Source organism: Phalacrocorax aristotelis, chromosome 2, assembly GCF_949628215.1.
Source record: "Phalacrocorax aristotelis chromosome 2, bGulAri2.1, whole genome shotgun sequence".
Taxonomy (NCBI): Eukaryota; Metazoa; Chordata; class Aves; order Suliformes; family Phalacrocoracidae; genus Phalacrocorax; species Phalacrocorax aristotelis.
In genome coordinates this window covers 3558913-3576860 of record NC_134277.1, presented here as the reverse complement: position 1 = coordinate 3576860, position 17948 = coordinate 3558913, and the positions used below count along the sequence as shown (strand labels likewise).

The 17948-nt window shown below is 42.8% G+C and overlaps 1 protein-coding gene across 1 annotated transcript in view; it reads right to left on the bottom strand.

Annotated features, from left to right (window-relative positions):
• Nucleotides 1-17948, bottom strand: part of OBSCN (obscurin, cytoskeletal calmodulin and titin-interacting RhoGEF) — a 197682-nt gene that overhangs the window by 20639 nt on the left and 159095 nt on the right. The window contains exons 97-106 of the mRNA XM_075082169.1: nt 9430-9687; nt 6889-7012; nt 6417-6550; nt 5965-6077; nt 3921-4089; nt 3605-3686; nt 2818-3018; nt 1848-1908; nt 682-759; nt 363-535 (exon numbers count right to left, since the gene is read on the bottom strand). Coding sequence (XP_074938270.1) covers nt 363-535; nt 682-759; nt 1848-1908; nt 2818-3018; nt 3605-3686; nt 3921-4089; nt 5965-6077; nt 6417-6550; nt 6889-7012; nt 9430-9687 — 1393 coding nt within the window. The remainder of the gene's footprint in view (nt 1-362; nt 536-681; nt 760-1847; nt 1909-2817; nt 3019-3604; nt 3687-3920; nt 4090-5964; nt 6078-6416; nt 6551-6888; nt 7013-9429; nt 9688-17948) is intronic.

The following is a 17948-nucleotide window of genomic DNA, read 5'->3' as shown; positions in this document are numbered from 1 at the left end:
CTTTCACTCTCTGATTTTTTTTCCCTTCAACATTTAAAAAATTGTTCCCAAGTAATCCTTCGTTTTTAAAGTACAGAAAGAGAAGACTACAAATATTTTTTTTTTGAGTTTGCCTTTTCTAGAAAGCCCCTTAGGATCATCCTCCCTAGCTGCTGCCTCTAATAAAGTTCATCTTCTCTAAGATGCTCCTTTGCATTAATTAGCTGTCAGAGTTCAATTATCGTTGAATAAAATGGACATAAGGAGCTTTAGAGACTCCTGATGTGTTTTGCATTCTCAGTGTTCACCCCATTTACTTGTTAACAAGAAAAGGAAATTAAGGCTGTCTAGGGCAAAAGCTTTTTAGAAAGATGACGGGTTACCAGATATCAGTTGCTTTTGACACCGGTGACTGAGAAACAATTTCTGGGGCAACAAACTCCGGAGACCCGTATTTGCTGAACTGAGGCTCAAAGGGTGTGATCTTCTGAGCAAATCCAAAGTCACAGAGCTTAAGGTCTTCCCTTTCAGGATAAACCATGAGGATATTCAGTGGCTAGTAAATGAAATAAAATAAAAGGGAGAAACTTTTCTTGAAAGCAGGAAATATTTTCAGTTGTAAGTAAGAATAATTGAATAGAGAACGCCCATTCCCTGACCAACAAGAGGCTATGGTAAACTAGACTTGCCATTGCACATTACCTTAATGTCCAAATGAAGGATGTTGTTGTCATGAAGATATTTGATTCCTTCCAAAATTTGTTTGATGTACAATTTGACCTAAAAATTAAATAAATTTTTAAACATTAATAGTAAATAACAGGGTCCCTGATTCCACAAATATTTTTCATATATCAGAGAGGGAGAGATTGAATGAGAAATACTTTTAAAACCAGAATTACTTGCTTCTTTAGTCATGCAGTTGAAATAAGATGTGAACCAAACATTATCCTGTGGAATGAAGCTGTGCCTCATGTGTGACCACATTGCCCTGCTGGAGCCTTCTATACGTGAAAAAGCCCTTACTTTAAAAGAACCAACCCTACAAACATGCAAAAAAGAGATACAGAAATCCTCAGGTTTGATGAAACTTACCAACTGTCTAATTTATCTGAAACTCAGCTCTGGTTTGGTGTAAATCAAACAAATTTAAAACACAAATACATTTTACAGCTATGTTGTAAACCAATTTTCTCGACCATACGTAGGCCCAGTCTGACTGTGAGTGAACAAAGAGTGGAGATTTACAGCTAGCTTTAGCTTTGGAAGTCCTCTACCTCTGATATTTTACAGTGTTAGCTGACATTTCGTCTTTAAAGATCCTTTCCAACCCAAACCATTCTATGATTATATGATATTTCCCCCAGAGTATTTCTAAGAAAAATAAGTTTTACCAATAAATATTGGGCACCTGGCTACTAGATAGGAGATGTGAAACATTTTGAACTTTGAGCCCCAAGGGTCTCAAAAAACCCCTTAGAAACCAGAATTTCAGCCCTTGGTTTGGAGACTGCAAGGGAGTGGGTAGAAGTACAGCTGCAAGGGGATAAAGTGTTATTAAACAAGTGACAATAGAAGAGCTCCAGGTGACACAGAGCAAAGAAATGATGACAATAGAGTGAATCTCATTTGCATTAGACTGAGTGCAGCACTGGTGGTCAAAACCACTGGCTGTTTCTAGTTATTTCCCAAAGAAAATCAACTTAGTAATGAAGGCTGATGGGAACCCATTTTAAAGGCTGATTCTGGTTTTAACAGATTATCACTGGTTCAGAGACATTCCTCATATTCAAAAAGTAGAATCCAGCTGGAAGGTAGTCATATGGTACCCACCAGCTTGGCACTTCCGAATGAGAAAGAAAGATTACCTCTGCTTCAGTGACAACACTCTTCTTGAACAAACGGTCAAGGAGCTCTTCGCTGGAGCATCTGACAATGGCATTGAGGGAAAACAGAACTACAGCTAAATGTTTATTTTTACTTTGTAACCAGCTCTATCCAGCTGACAGCAGAATTCAGGAGGTGATCTCAAGCAATGTGATGTGCATGTAATTCATTAAAGTCTGTATTCTAAACACCTGAAGGGTGGGTGTCAGGGGGATGGGGCTGGACCCTTTTCAGCGGTGCCCAACGCCAGGCCAAGGGCCAACGGGCACAAGCTGGAACACGGGAAGTTCCACCTGAACATGAGGACAAACCCCTTCCCTGTGCGGGTGCCAGAGCAGGGGCACAGGCTGCCCAGAGGGGCTGTGGGGTCCCTTCCCTGGAGACATTCACCCCCCGCCTGGACGCGGCCCTGTGCCCCTGCTCTGGGGGTGCCTGCTCCAGCAGGGGTGGGATGGGATGAGCTCCAGAGGGCCCTTCCAACCCCCACCAGTCTGGGATTCTGTGATTCTGTGTTGCAGCAGTGTCCTTCCTGCAGAACAGGGCTGCTCTAAACCTGTGCTCCCCACAAACAGGAACATGGTATTGCTTGTGCTAAAATCTACCTGTTGGCTATGGCTTTTCTGCTCTGCACTGCATTTTCCCGGTGCTCACCCAGACTGGATCTCATGGAAACAGAGTCTTCACTTCCAGACATTTCAGAAAAGCATTTTGGTGCTTAACAGCTCATTCACGCTTGTATAGACAAGTATAATGATATTTCCTAAAACAGCAGAAACATAGTGCTTCAGTGAAGATCTCACAGCGCTGTACTATCCTCCAGTGAGAGAAAGACTGTGCATGTTCTTTTATCTCAGGCAAAACCTAAAAATGGTTAACTGCTTAGTTATTTAATAAATGAGCTCCACCCAGTACTTCCCAGCCTCCTCAGACAAGCAGCACAGAGAAGGATACAATTCCAGAATTAAAATGAGTGTTTTCCGTGTTTCAAACTGATCCAGGAGCCTGGTAATTCTGTCATGGGACAGAGAGGCAAGAATATCTCTTTCCTGGTGTGCTCGAGCCTTCGTTTTGCTTCGTAGGGGTATGAATTTCGCAGCACAAGACACTCTGTTCCCTTTGTGTACAACTCGTTTCACAAAGCTGAAGCAGCCCCTGTGTAAAAAATCAAAGGACAAGCCTTGATCAGACTTGGTTCAAAGCACAGCAGGTGTAGACCTTTCCACATCCCAGCCTTCGGCAGCGTCCTATGGCTCCAACATAAGCAGCTCATTTTCCTGTACGTGAGGTGCTGTTGCCCTCTCCCGGCTGTCTCCAAAACTAAGCAACAAGTTCACATCAAGGGAAAAGCTGTTTCAGGTGCTGCAGCCTTGTGCTGGCAAAGGCTGGAGCTCTTGCATCCCCTGGATGGGCACAGAGCTTGTGCACGCGTCGCTACGGGCTTGGCTTGCCAACATTGCCAAGAAGCCGTACCTTGGTACCCATCCTGACAGCCTCTGGCTGGTGTAGTTCCTGTTGGAGCTACCTGGGCCTACGGGACTCTCCCATCCTCTGTCAGAAACCTCAGGAAAGTGTTTCCAGCACACCTGCAAGAGTGCTCCCTCCCACTTATGCCTGTACTTTCTCATTTTCAGACTTTTCCACAGCCAGGCCTGCCTCTGTCTCTGGTTATACTCGCTCGGCAGCTCAGGCAATTAGATCTTCTCCAGCAGTGATGCTATAAAGTTGAAAATTCATTTACCTTCCAATCTCCTGCTTAACCTCATAAAGGGAATGGAGCTTTCTCCTAGTGGCGACTTTCTTTGCTGCTTGGTCTTTCTTAGCTTTGGAAATGAAGGAAATATAAGTGTTAATATTCATACAACAATGCCTTGCTCATAGCATGCAAAGTTATTGCAGGGCAATTTAACGGAGGAAAAATTACATTGGTCCTCTAAACTTCTGCACAGGATTAAGTGGAGCTATTCGATTGCAGAACCTGTCAATATGAACTTTGGGGCCGCATCTTCACCTGACACAAATCAGAACAGCTCCTGCAGCTGAAAGAATGACATTACCTTCATGTACGATAAGCTCTGCTTTGCACAAAACCTCCCCTCCTGCATTTTTGGCAACACAGGTATAAACACCACCATCTTCTGAGACAGCGTTGTCCACGACTAAGAAATATGTTGTTCCTTCCTTCCCTTGATGGACCCTGTTGCTGTCTGTCAGCAACGAAGTGCCCTGAAAGAATGAAAAGGCATTTTGGCACTGGAAAAACCAAGGTGGGAACAGAAGCTGCTTTTCCTCAAGAAACGAGATACAGGAGCGGAGCTACAACGCAGGCTGTTTAGGCTAGCATATCTCGCTAACAGAATGCTGGCTGAAGAAGTCCCCCATGTTTCTCTGCTGCCACATTACCCGATAACATTATTTTTTTTTCATAACCCGTTCATAGGAATACGGGCGTGGGAGGGATCACCAGGGCTGTGTGGTTTATTCAGCTCTCCCAGCACACCGTGGCTGAGCAGTCAGCCCAGGGAGCATGAGGATCAGCTACTTTGCTCCTGCCTGGTCTCCAACTTGTGCTGCACTTGTGCTCCTTAATGTATTCATAAATGCTATGACAAAAGGGACAGGAGGGAGAGCGTGCGACACAGAGAGCAGATTATGAAGATTTGCAAAAGGACTGTATAAGACTGCCTGTCTGAGCAGGAAAATGCCAGATAAATCTATACAATACCATAAATGTAAAGCGATGCAACTCTGTTCCCCCACATGAAATGTGGGTCTCTGAGCTGTTCCTTATTACACTGGAGCAAAATTTTGAGTTACAGTAGATCACTGCACAGCAGCACCAGCTCACTGCTTGGCAGCAGTCAAAAAGTACCAGATGGTAGAAATTATTAGGGAAGAAATGAAGAATAAGACAGAAAGCATCATCTTATAAATCCTTGGTTTGCCTAGGGTGTGGTACTGTTGCAGCAATGCTCTTTCTGTAACAGCTTCCAGACGAGGATTGACAAAGCAAGTTGGGGCTCTTCAGCCTGGAAGGGAGGCTCTAGCAATACAACATGATAGAGCTTTATAAAATTATGAGTAACCTAGTGAGTCGGCAGGGGTTTACATTTCCTGGTACAAGATACAAGAGCCAACACACGAAGCTTGTGGTAAATATGTACAAAACAGGCAAAAAGAGGTGGCACTTCAGGCAGCGTACTGTCACTGGGTTGAACCCCTAGACAAAGGATGCTGTACATGCAAGATGTTTGCATGAGTGCAAGAGACTAAGTAAGCACGTGGAGAGCTTTACTGTGGGTTAGGAAATAGATAGAAGTTCTGCTGGCTTGCAGTAACCCTGAGCTGAAAATGCCAGAGATTGCAAGAGTATTAACAGGGTGTATTGTGTATTCTTGCCTTGTTCTTATTCTTTTCAAGGTGTTCAAGTATGTGTATATGCATGTGTGTGTGAGTAGGAGGGGGTTCTTTGCATTTTTGCTTGTTTTTTAAGGTTATGTTATTTGTCTGAGTAGCTCATCCCTGCATTTCCCACACAGAAAAAAAAATGGAGTAAAACTTGTGTGTACAAAACAGTTGGACGGAAGAGTTACAGACAATCATTATAGAACAACACTGGCTTATTTCAGGGGCACAGTGTTCTGAGGAATAATAAATTATTTCTCCTTCCTTCTATGGGTCGTTCATTGTCCTTAGTCACACTTGTTTTACCAATTATCTGCAGAAAAAGATACAGAGCCTGGAAGTCACATTGACAATTGGAATAAATCACTCTTAATCCCCTCTCTGACTCCAAAACTACAGCACACATCTTGGTGGCTCTCAGGCAGGAACCAATCTCCCTTCCTGCCCATCTTGGTCCCCAAAACCATCTTGGTTGCCCTCTCTGTGAAAGGAGCCACAGTGACCCTGGAGACAACACAGGGTGAGATGTGTGGTTGGTGGTTCCAGCGAGAACTGGTTCAACAAAGTCTATAGATATGACCCAGAATCAGTGTAAGAAGTGTGGGATGAAAGAGCAAAAGAAATTCCCCACAGAGGTACTGCACTACAGTCCTTTCTGTGCTCCTCACTCTCAGCCAGAGAAAAGACTGCACTTACCTTAAACCACAAAACGGTTGGCTGAGGGGTTCCTTCAATGACTGCCTGAAATCTGGCACGCTCCCCCGAATTCACCTGCACGTCCTCTATTGTCACTTGCATATAGGGCGGACCTGGTGCGACACAAGGGTTTGCTGCATGCACAACACCATAACTTTGTTCATAGCGTACTGATGTAGATTGAGTTACTCAAATGGAGTTTATAGGACTGGCCCTTTAGGATATAACATTAGCTTAATGTCAAATCAAGAGACATCACAGCAATATATTTGGGTTTCTTTACACTGACATTACTTTTAGGCTTCTTATCTTCATGCTTACCTGTTACTTTCTTGATAAACACTTACTGCTCAAGAAACGGAAGTATTTAAAATACAGTCCTCAGGAGTTATTACCAAAAAAAGAAAACAATGACAATCATGGGATGTGGGAAAGGGAAACAAGGTTCTTACTTGTTGGGGTCTTCTCCTCGGTCTTATACACACAAGTTCTTTCCGTGGTCTCAATATAAACTTCACTGTGTACATCCCAAACCACATCTCCTTCTCTTCTGTACCAGTCTCCTGCCCCTGCGGCTGGTGATGTTCTGTCATGAAGCCCAGGAGGAAAGACCATTACATAGTCACACACAACCACAGAGACACGGGATTACACCCTGCCATTGATCTGTGTGTTCAACCACCAGGGAAATAATTATTTCCTTAAAATTGATACAAGAATCATTTTGTTTTGGGGGAATCAATTTCTCTACAACCTTTTCTACCCTTCTTGCATGATGCGTGTGTGAACACAATTCTGAAAATCATAAGCAACCTACAAGAATTGACTCAAGTCACCACCTGCTTCCTCCACCACAGAGGACTTGCTTTTCATGTAACAAAGTCTGTCACATTTGGAAATCTGTATGTTGAGATGGGTATTTACCTGGTAATAGGAACAGTGCGCTCCTGAGGGCTTTCACCTCCAGCAGCTCTCTCTTCAGGGGAAGGAACGGGGCTGGGCTTTGGCACACTTGGTTCTTCAACTGCAATCGACCTTTGTGCTTTGTCTGGCAGCAGAAATAGGGCAAATTAGACACATCACCTGTGACAGCACATCTGAAACCCAGAGCAAACCTTTGGAGCCATCTCTAGTCTGCCTTGTGTCAGAACCAAGTCCACCTGACCTCAGCTGAATGCAATCACTGAAGCTAAGTGGAGAATTTGGCCCTTTTGAGAAGACCACGTGAAGCAACGGGCTTGAATAACAACAGAGAGACTGAACGGTGGCACATTGCTGACTGGGCAAAACTACTCTGTAAGGAAACACACATGCACACAAAAATAGGAAAGGCAGTCAGTAGGGACAAGAAGAAATAGGATGCCTGGAAGGCCAGTGAGAGTTTAATACATCCTTTATAGGAGATAATTTAACTGTGTTTGAGTTCCAGCTCATGGCTATGGTAGAATCATAGAATCATAGAATTATTTGGGTTGGAAAAGACCCTTAAGATCATCGAGTCCAACCATTAACCTAACACTATGAAGTCCACCACTAAACTATGACACTAAGCACCACGTCTACACGTCTTTTAAATACCTCCAGGGATGCCCAGCATTAGCTTCGTACACGTGAATGCTTCAATTGAACTTTGTGTTGTAAGAACAGTTCTTGTCTCACTGGTGCAATCACCGGCAGCATCACTGAAATGCGTACGCTTACATCAATGTAACACTAGTGGTCAAGGCAGGCCCTGGCTGGGGGTACAACTAATACAGAGATAATGTGAAGGTATGCTAATGTGGAGGACCTGGTGACGTTATTATGTCAGCATCGGTGCACCTCCACTGGGGTCTTTGAAAATATCCTCGTACAACTCTAATTTACATCAGAACACGGTTTGGCATGTGGGGCTTATAGGAAGAAGGAAACAAAAAGATGGTGGAGCTTGATCACAGTTCAGGTACTGTTCTTCTATTATTAATTATTTTATCAGATATATCTTCAAAAATTAGTTTGATCTTCCATTCCAAAAGTACCTGATTGTCTTTTGATATTGACTATTGGAGTTACCCCATAAGACAAAGTTTTTTCATCATTTCAGGTAAAGTCCTTTTTCATCAGAGGAGAAAAGGTTAAATCAAGAAGCATCTTCTCCCCAGCAGGAAGGACCTTTTTGAGGAGAACACTAGGGATGTTTGGTGTTGGCTGGTTTTGGGAAAAACCAGCAGTTTCTAGATATTACATAAAACAGCTCTATTGGCATGGAAAATATGATTATTCAAGGCATTACTGGCAGGGTCAGAGATCCCAGGTTGGCGGGATTGTGCTTTTTTATTGCCAGCACTATTGAAATACCTTCTTTTTATTCAAAGCATGTGATCATAAGGACAATTGTCAAGTCTCCAGTCTTATTAAAATAATTCCCCCTATTAATATCACGTTTAGTTTTCTCAGATGAAAGGACCACAAAACCATCCCATTCACTATTCTATCATCTCTGGAATTATGATTAAAGAAATAATCTGCTAGTTGACATTTTACTTATGATTTTTGAGTCATCTCACTTTGCCAGAGGATTATTTTCACAGATGATTTCCTACTAGAAAGGAAAAAAGGTTTTAAAACCCTGTCATTTTTTAAATGCAGTTATGTTGGGTCTGATTCCATAAAATGCTTCTATCCTTGTTAAATTTTAGACAAGGATATCTTTTTTTTTAAACAGCATCTGGATTTTGAGGGCTGAAGGCTACTTGACATTGTCCTTTTAAGTTGACACTGGTGGAGGACCATTACTCTTGACACAGAGACAGCTTAGACAAGTTGTTATGGCAGAAGCAGAAGGAAGAGAGGAAGGGTTGTAGCTTATTAATGTTTTTTTTTTTTTAAAAAAACAACAATGCAAAGATGAAAGACTTGTTCTCCTGGCAAGAGGCAGTCAAGTGCATCATTGGTTTTAACCACACAGAAACTGTTAAGGCTCCGGGGCCAGTGAAATGCAGGTGAATCTGATGCACCCAATGTCCTAGAAAGGCTCTGGCAGTTGAAACAGGGGTGCTAAACACATTTCCAGCTTGTTTATGGCAAACAATAACAGAAAAGCAACCTCACTTACCCAACCCACCAAATAATAATAATAATAAAAAGCCTTCTACTCCCACAAAAAACCTGAAGCAAGTCCAGGGTCAAAAGACCAAAGGTAGAAAAATCCCCAGTCCCTCCATTTTGGGCAGGTGATGAACCAAATTCTACTTCAGACGCAGTTTTCAAATGCCTTCTGTTACCAGAAAGATCTGCTCCAAATTTGTGTCCAGCCTAACCCCAACCCACAGTCCCATATTTGTTGGGTCTGAATTTCCTCTCTTAATCTGCTCAAAACACAATGAAACGGAAAAAATGAGGCAAAAAATATCATTATTGGCATGTACAATATTTTTGTCTCTCTTGACTCCTATGGAGTGTTTTCCAGATCCACACCAAACCTACCATGACCGCCAGCTGCCTGGGTCTGGGTACTGGCTTCATGAACTAGTACAGAGGGCCCAGCTGCTGTTTCTGAATGGTCTGAAGGAACAGACCCAGGAAGGCCAAGGCCACCGGCTTCTCCTCGCATGCCCGGGGGAAGAGTCACCAGCAGTGCTGCCGAGTCCACGAGTTTCTTTAGAGCTGTCTTGATCTCCTTATCAGCACGCTGAAGCGAGGCCTGGACAGAAGTCTCCATCACTGACTGCGGGGAAGTCATTCCTACAGACAAGAAAACATCTTTTCTCTCTTTGGGGTAAAAAGAAAACAGCATCATCATCCAACCCACAAAAATATTTGCAGTCGTATCATTTTCACCTCCTAGGGCATAAGGGTGATGAAAAAGTGCTTATTCCAGCATGAGGGAATGTAGCTAAGACTTAAAATAAGAAGGTTGGTACAACGTGCTTCAGAAAGACGTATCTTTCCAGGCTGAGGACACTGTGCCACACTGCACGCACACCCAGCCTCTCTGCAGACAGCGGAACAAAGGATCCGTCTCTCAGCTTGACCCTACATTGGCTGGTCTGTCAAAAATACCTTTATTAAGACCAATGAAATGAACCCAGTTGTGACCCATTACACTGATACCAACTCCACGTGCAAGGAGGATGTTATTCTCACAGGGAAGAAGAGTGAGAAGGTACCAGGCTCATCGGTGACTCTGGAGAAGGGCAGGGGAAAGAAGGGAGGGCTGTTCTGTAAGTCTGAGAGGATGGCAGAAAAGTGACTCCTCATTCTAGAGAAATGTATTTGTCCTACTTTACAATATCTGAATATTTTTGCTGCGCTTTGCACTAGAAGGTACCCGCGACTTTTAAACTTGTACTGCCTTTGCAAGGTGCTCTAAAATCAAAGTCACCTGGTCTGTACAGTAAAGCACAGCAGTTGTGTATAGGGAAGCATTATACAGAGGAAGGTATAACTCCTCTCTCAAGAAACTCACGGTCTTGAAGGCAGAGAGAAGACAAAAGCTTTCCACACAGAAAAAGGTATTTTCAAGCATTTGTCTTTGCAGAATGGCCACCCAGGAGACAAATACCATGGTCTCGTCCCCAGTCAGTGCTAGTGGAAGAAGCTAGGCTAGGATGGGATCGTAGAACGTCAGGAGCTCATCTCATCCAATCTCCTGCCCAATACACCTTCTGCAAATCTTGAAAAGGCATAACAAAGGGACAGACGATATCTAGGGAAACCCTCAAGTAGCCATAAAGACAGACAAAATGCATGTCAAATTAAGGCAATTCACCACGGTCATGATGTGATTGCTTGCCAAGCAAGAGTACAAACACGAATCATCCTGCGGTCCAAGAAAAAATAAGGGCACTTGCACACAAACGTCTCTGACTTGTTTACTACTTGACACAGGAGCTTGTCCTGTACCTGTTTTGATTCTGCTCCTTTCCTGGCCTTAAGAAAGTAAATTCTTATGGCAGACCTTAGCAGGTAAATTTGAAGGCTACACTTGGATCAGCCCCCTTTGAAGACATCTCACTTGATTTTTGTTTTCACTGTGTGACACCCCCCCCAAGCATAGCGGTTATGAAATATTTCAGTTCTGGGTTTGTTGACAGAAAAAGCAAATTCTGCTCACACGATGTCCCAGACTGCTCATCAGTGTTCATCAGCACTGGGCAGGTTGGAAGATCTTTAAATATTTTCCTAGATAAATATTTTGATTCTCTGGTGTTCCTCTTGTAATTGCTGCCAACTGGTGCTGTCCTATGAGCTGGGCAGCTGCCAACAAGTGAACTGTTTGGAAAGGCATGAAGCACTCACTATCTCTCCATGAGAAAATATATTCACAGGTGTATATATACAGGTTACATATAACTACAGGTCTCCCCCATGCTGCTAATACCACCACTTTCCTCCCTGTTTAGGGATGTTACACGCTATGATTCAAGCTGCTGACCTGAGGAACTTCAATACTAGCTGAGCTACGTCAGATTAACGCCACAGTGATGACACACCTGTGACGGATGGCCTGTTTCCCAATTCTTAAATCTCAAATGTGAACCTTTCCACCCCACATCTCCCTCAGCCAATAACCAGGAACACCAGATTGACACGTAATTTGAAGTTCCAGTTCAGCCTCAGAGAAGGACCCAAGAGGATGAGCATTGGTCAGGATTATTGACTCGTAGATCTGAGTTGGAAGCATCCCTAAAGGCAAGTTCTTTCACTTCAACGCTTCTGAAACTGTCCATAAAAAAAAAGGAGCCAGAGCCCAACTGCTTTAATGTTCTTGGGCTGCCACCCAGCTCCTGCTGGAGTCAATGGGAGAAGCGGGTGAGCTGACGGACTATTGAGTGCCATGAACAGAGAAGAACACAGAAACCCAGTGAGTTCAGTGACAGCTGATGCAAGACATTTATTGATATAAACTCAGAATCTAACAGCATATCTTGCATTTGATAATTTCTTTTGTGTGTTTTTTTCTCTTTGTACCTCGAGCAAACTGAAGTTTCCACTTCATTAATACCCATTTACCTGCAGGAATTTTAGTAAAACATCTTTGTATTAAAATTTTTAATACAGCTGTATGTTTTCATCTACAAGAAATAAACCCCCACACGTCTCATTAGTTATCTACATAGTTTAATCACTTACAAGCATAATTTTTAACCTCTAGGAAAATATTTTGAAAGTATATGTAATGAGCTTTTCATAAACCTTTCACTTTTTGAACAGAGTCCTCCACAGGATTTTAAAAACTCCTTCCTATTGATTCTCTTTTGCTCAAATTTCAAAAGAAAATGTAAACAGATATTAATTGCTTTCAGCTAATGAATCAAAGTAGTTATTTCTTCTAATACCATCAGAACTGCAACCTTTTAGCTTCTCTAGAAAAACCTGAGCATCAACCACAACAGGAGGAAGTCTCCACATTCCTTTACACGTCATTATTATCTTTTGGTTGAATATTATATTTTTGAAGACTACCATAGGACAAATTCTTTTCTCAGCAGTATCTGTGTAAATCTGAATCAAACCCACTTTCCTTCTGTGGAATTATTCTAGGTTGATACTGAAAGAACTGAGAGCAGAATCAGGCCCAATACAATAGAAGTATTTTTAGTTTCAAAAGTATTCCCCTGTTGTATGGCTGTTATTTTCCAATGTACAGTGCAATATATGAAAAAAAAGCACTAATATATATCCATCCTATTGCTTAATTATAAAAGAAACAGTATAAACCAAGGTGATGTTATAAAAAAATGGGAGAGCGATGTAAAAGAGACTTCATTTCTTTCACCACGTGTAATCACTGGAAAAGGGGTATACATATCATGAGGGTAGCGCACATGATATTACACATAACGTCTTGTTTGGATATCGAAAGTAAAAGGCTGTGAAATCAATATGTTCATTTTAGTCAGCACATGATCAAGGTGCAGCCACAGAAGGAAAAAAATAATGTATTCTTTTCTACAAGCACCTTTTGTAAATTCAGACCCTGTTAGCGGGAATATTTACCCAGAGGACTCCAGAACAAGCTTCACAATTTTACCTAGCTGGGAAACACTGAGGCAACATCACACATCAACCCTTCCAAAGCAAAAACTCACTCGATCCTCTCCCTTGATGCTAGTTCGAAATTCAGCTGAGTCTGAGCATTTCTGGTTTCCCTGCATCATCTAAATGAAAACATTTTCTATTGCAATGGTGCTACACAACTCAGCTGGGACAAGGTGTTGGGACTTTTCATGCCACATCTCTGTCAGACAGAGAGGGCCAGTGCTTGGTCCTACTGAGATCAATGACAAACTCCAGCTCACTTCAACTGGGACCAATATTTGGGCCTATGAGCTCATCTCTTTCCAGGTCTGAGTAACTTATCGAAGGTCTGTGCAACATCCATTTTTGGTGAAGACAACAGGAATGGACCATACTCAGTGCATCTTAGCCTTCCCCTCGCAATCAGCACTTCCACTGCAAAGCTCCAGAGAAACCCAACAGAAGGCAGTGCCTCTACAAGACAGCTCAACGTACGTGGTTACAGTAATATGATGCAATTGCAACTGGCAGTGCTTCCAAGCAGCCCAATGTATTTTGAACAGATGTATTTTTCAACCAGGCATTTATGGTAAAGATCTCTTTTCTTTCTTTGTTTATATTTTTTAAAAAAATACTCTCTTGGTGCTCCTGCTCCTTTGCTGTAGCTCAGTGGTGAAATCCTCTAAGCACGTATAGAAGACATTATCCGTCAATCTGTTAACAGCAGTGCTTCACCACTGGCATGCACAGGAGACCAAATATTATTCTAGTGATATTTATTGACAAAGACCAGGTTTGTGGTTCTTTGCATGTGTTAGCGTTTGATTAAGATGCAAAAGTCATTTTGTGCAGCACTTTAATCTTCTGGTGCACGTTTGGTAAATCTAAAGTCTAAAAGATGTGGTTTAGAAATCTACTACACTAGAATGCAGACTAATGAAACCTACATCTTTAGACAAGTAGGAAGTGGACTGAAAATAGCATATTTTAAAAAAGATGGTCTTTTTTACTTAAAGCAGAAGAGAACAACGAAATCCTTGCTTCCTCAAGTCAGCGGGACTTTCACCATTGACTTCAGCCAAATTAGGATTTCAACCAAGAGGTCTGAGTAGCTTTTTGCATCCCTAGCAAATGCAATATCTTTTAATATGCTTCATTCTGTGGCAGAAGTTTAAAATAATGTAACCAGAATGCACATGTTGAAAGGTTTATGAAGAAATTTTGATAGAGTTAATTGTGACAAAAGTGTACAGCAGAGTCAAAGCAGTGTGAAGCTTCATGACCTTCGGGCACACGCAGTGACAGGGGACTGCTTTAGCTGGAACCGGTCCTCCTATCCTGGGCTGCTGAAGGATGCTGAAAAGCTTAGATACCTTCATCTTCTTGACACACCATAGTTTATTAATTGGCACTTGCAATAATTTTTAAGTTCACGGGCAAAAATGCACTTATTCATTTATATTTCTGTCATAGGCAGGAGAATCAGGCTTTTCCTAAACCTACCATCACTACTCCACTATGGAATGATATATGTTCACCTCGATCAAAGCTTTTAAAATTACAAACTGTTCTGACAAACATGTTCCCTTTAAGACTGGAAAAGCTTGACATATTGTATTTAAATATATTTTCCTCAAAGGTATTCCCTCATACATGTCACCTTGTAATCTCTGCCACCAATTCCCCTCACCTACAACAATTTTGACTAGTTTTTTCTAAAACGCTGCTTTCTTTTGTGTTGAAAATTATGCTTGCATCTCCTCAGCTTTGGGAGAGGTCTTCTGTGCTGATGTGCAAGGTAACAGGCTCGCCAACAGTCCCATAGCTGAGGGTTCTTGTGGAAACTTCAGTTTTAAAGCTTGACTGTCCGTTGTCTGCTGAGAGCTGGACCTCAGTGCAGAAAGATGGTTTCACTGTGAAGGAGGGACCAGGAGAAGCTGCTGCTGCATGCAGTCCAGGCGCCACTGCCACGTGGGTATCACTCACATGGAAAGAGATGTTTGAGGGGCCTACAGACTGCACACCAGTTACTCTAGATGCTGACAGGAACATGCTGCCCGGAATGGGCTCCTCAAACTGGCTGAAAAAACTTTGCCTGGGCTTGGAAACCACAGGTGTCCCCAGATTCAGCAGCACCGGCTTCCCAATCATTGGCTCGTTAATCTCTGTCTGGAGCACGGAGATCTCGCAGGGTTTGTCTGCCTTATGGTTCTGATCATCACACCCATAGGTCTCGCCTTCTTCAGGAACATAATCTTCAAGATCCTCCAAAGTTAATATTTTGCCATTGTGGGTTAAGATTTTGCGGTCCCGGGTGCTAATGTCGTCTGTCCGTAGTTCCTCTGGTTCATCAACTATAACAACATTATCCTCTTCAGGAAACACATCTTGTATTACTTCAGGTACCCCCTCTTCAACAGGCCAAGACGCATCTAATTCATCTGCCTCCTCTGTAACCTCTGGACTTGCTGGTGAGAACAGAAGTTCGTGCTGGTCTGCAGCAGCTGCCTCAAAACTGAAGATCAAAGGCTCACCCCCGCAGGCAAGCAGCGGGGAAGCAACATCTGACCCATAGGGAGCACTTGTTTCCTGTGGGAAGCTCTTTCCTTCGGTTCCATAATCCATAAATGAATTATTTCCTAGTTGTTCGGGTGCACACGGGGAGCTTCTGTCTTCATTGCTGGCTTGAGGTCCTTCCTGCTCGGTTGCATATGCCAGGGGCTGGATATCAGCTTCAGAGAGGCCATCATCTGGCAAAGATTTTGACTGTTCCACCAGTTTATTGTTGGAGTTGTTTGTGTTTGGATCATCTTCTGGGGAACGTCTAGGCCTTGAGCTGGGAAAAGTGAATGTTAACACCCCTGAGTCATCTTTTTCTTGTTTTGCTGGGGAAGAGCCTCTTTTCCTTGTAGGTTTTGGTGACTTTTTCACTTTGAATTCAATTATTTCTTCCACTTCAACCCATTTGGGCTTTTTCTCTTCCACTTTGGTCTCTATGACAACATCTCTAGCTGCTGCTCCTTGCCTGTCCTCTGGTTCCGTGACAAAAAGCATGGGAACAGCAGACTTTGGTGTTGCCTCCTGATCATGTCTGTAGACAGGCTGCCTGATTTTTGAAACATAAACTGGCTCTGGAGTGGGCTCCGCTCTTGGAGAGCGGGAAGGCGAATGACCTGAAGAAGAACGTGCAGGAGAAACTCTTCCCCTTTGTCTTGGGCTCTTCACCACAGTGGTTATCGTTTCCTCTCTGATGACAGAAAGGGTTGAAATGGAGTTGGCAGGAAGACGAGACTTTTCAGGGAGCCACACTCCACCAACACATGCCATTGACCATCAAGGTGCTACAATGGGGTTAGTTTTGTGAGCACTCCAGCTTTTGGTGAAGCGTGTCATTTTGGAAGGGGTACACACGCAACGCACACACCCACATGCCCATCTCCACTTACTTTCTCATCCAGGGAAAAACTCAGTGCCCTTTCTGCCAGGTGGATCCTAGCTCCATTAACCTCCTTGAGTGCATAAACACACGAGTATGCCCAGCTCAGAAATGTTCTTCTGGATGCTGCTATAGTTCATGTGCTTGTGTTGACCACCTACTAAGCTACTTTGGACCCATAGAGCAGTTTCACCCAAAGATTTTAAACACTCAAGGAGTTAAACCTTTTTCTGAGTATCCTTGGCTAAAATCCTGGCTTCACCAAACTCAATGGCAAAATGCCCTTTATTACAGTAGGGTCAGCAGCTTCCTCTTTTTTTAATAAATGTAACATATCTCTATTTTGTTTATTAAAGACTCTTATGAGACCAGAGATCTGCATTTCCACATGCAGAACAGTTACATTAAAAGGCCATTAAGCATTTGGAGACCAAGAAAAAGTTAGAACATTTCTTGCACAAGTCATCTATGCCAAAATGTACTTATTTTTACTCTTCATAATATCATTATTGTAGACACAGCCTGATCCTGCTACCACCAATTGACATAGGAGTACCAAACCAATCTGGGATGCAGAACTAAAATTTCTCAGCATTTTTTCTGCTGGCCTTTCGGTTTTTTGACGTATCCAAAGCAGTTGGAACTTCTCAGCATCCCTGCATAAATACACAGCTTGTGTCAAAGCAATTGTCTGCTCCCATGCCAGGACAAACTTTGACTTTAAATGAGCTACAGATGAAATTGGATCATATAGCTTTAATATCTGGGGACAGGAACACCTAAACCCAGACTTTAATGCTCTGAATTAATATATTTACCATGCAGGTTTTTTCCTGCAGATTTTGCAGTGGCATTTCTTACATGGAAAAACTTGAAGGTGAAGACAGTATTTGCTTTGCAAGCACAAGGAAGCTAATGCTCTACAGCGGAGGTGGCTGGTTCAGTGGAACTGATGGGCAAAGATTCTGTCCCTACCTCCAAGCAATGGGATAAAAAAAAGAATTAACTGGAGGGTAAAGACAATGGCCTGGGCTGGGATTATGAATCAAGACAATAGTTTCTTCATTTCTCTCATTCTCCTCGCCAGCCTCTAGTCTCAGCCACATAGTTCTGGAAGTCACCAGCTCTGCTGTGGCTTTTGCACTGAGATACAGAAAAGGGTAGAAGGAGTCCTTGTGAAAGGAGAGCCCATTTCCCCTATTGCATTTGTCTACCCATCATGGAAGACTAACCCTCTTAGACATATTGTAGCCTTTCTCCTCTGCTGGTCTCATTTTTTGGAGCCTGGTATTCCCTTCTCCTACGGAAAGCAGGTTTCTTTCCACCATCAATCTCTCCCTTTGAGAAGGCAGTGAAGTGCAGGACTGGATCAGCTACAGTGAGATTTCTTTTCTTCCAGAGCACCCTCTGTTCTGCTGCTCATTTCCCCGGCTTTACTCTTTCCCCCAGGTTTTCTATAGTTTTGCTATAGAGCTTTAAGGTCTATGCAGAGCTTTTATAATGGCCATGGAGCCTTTCTGTATTGCACAAAACTAAATCATTTTAT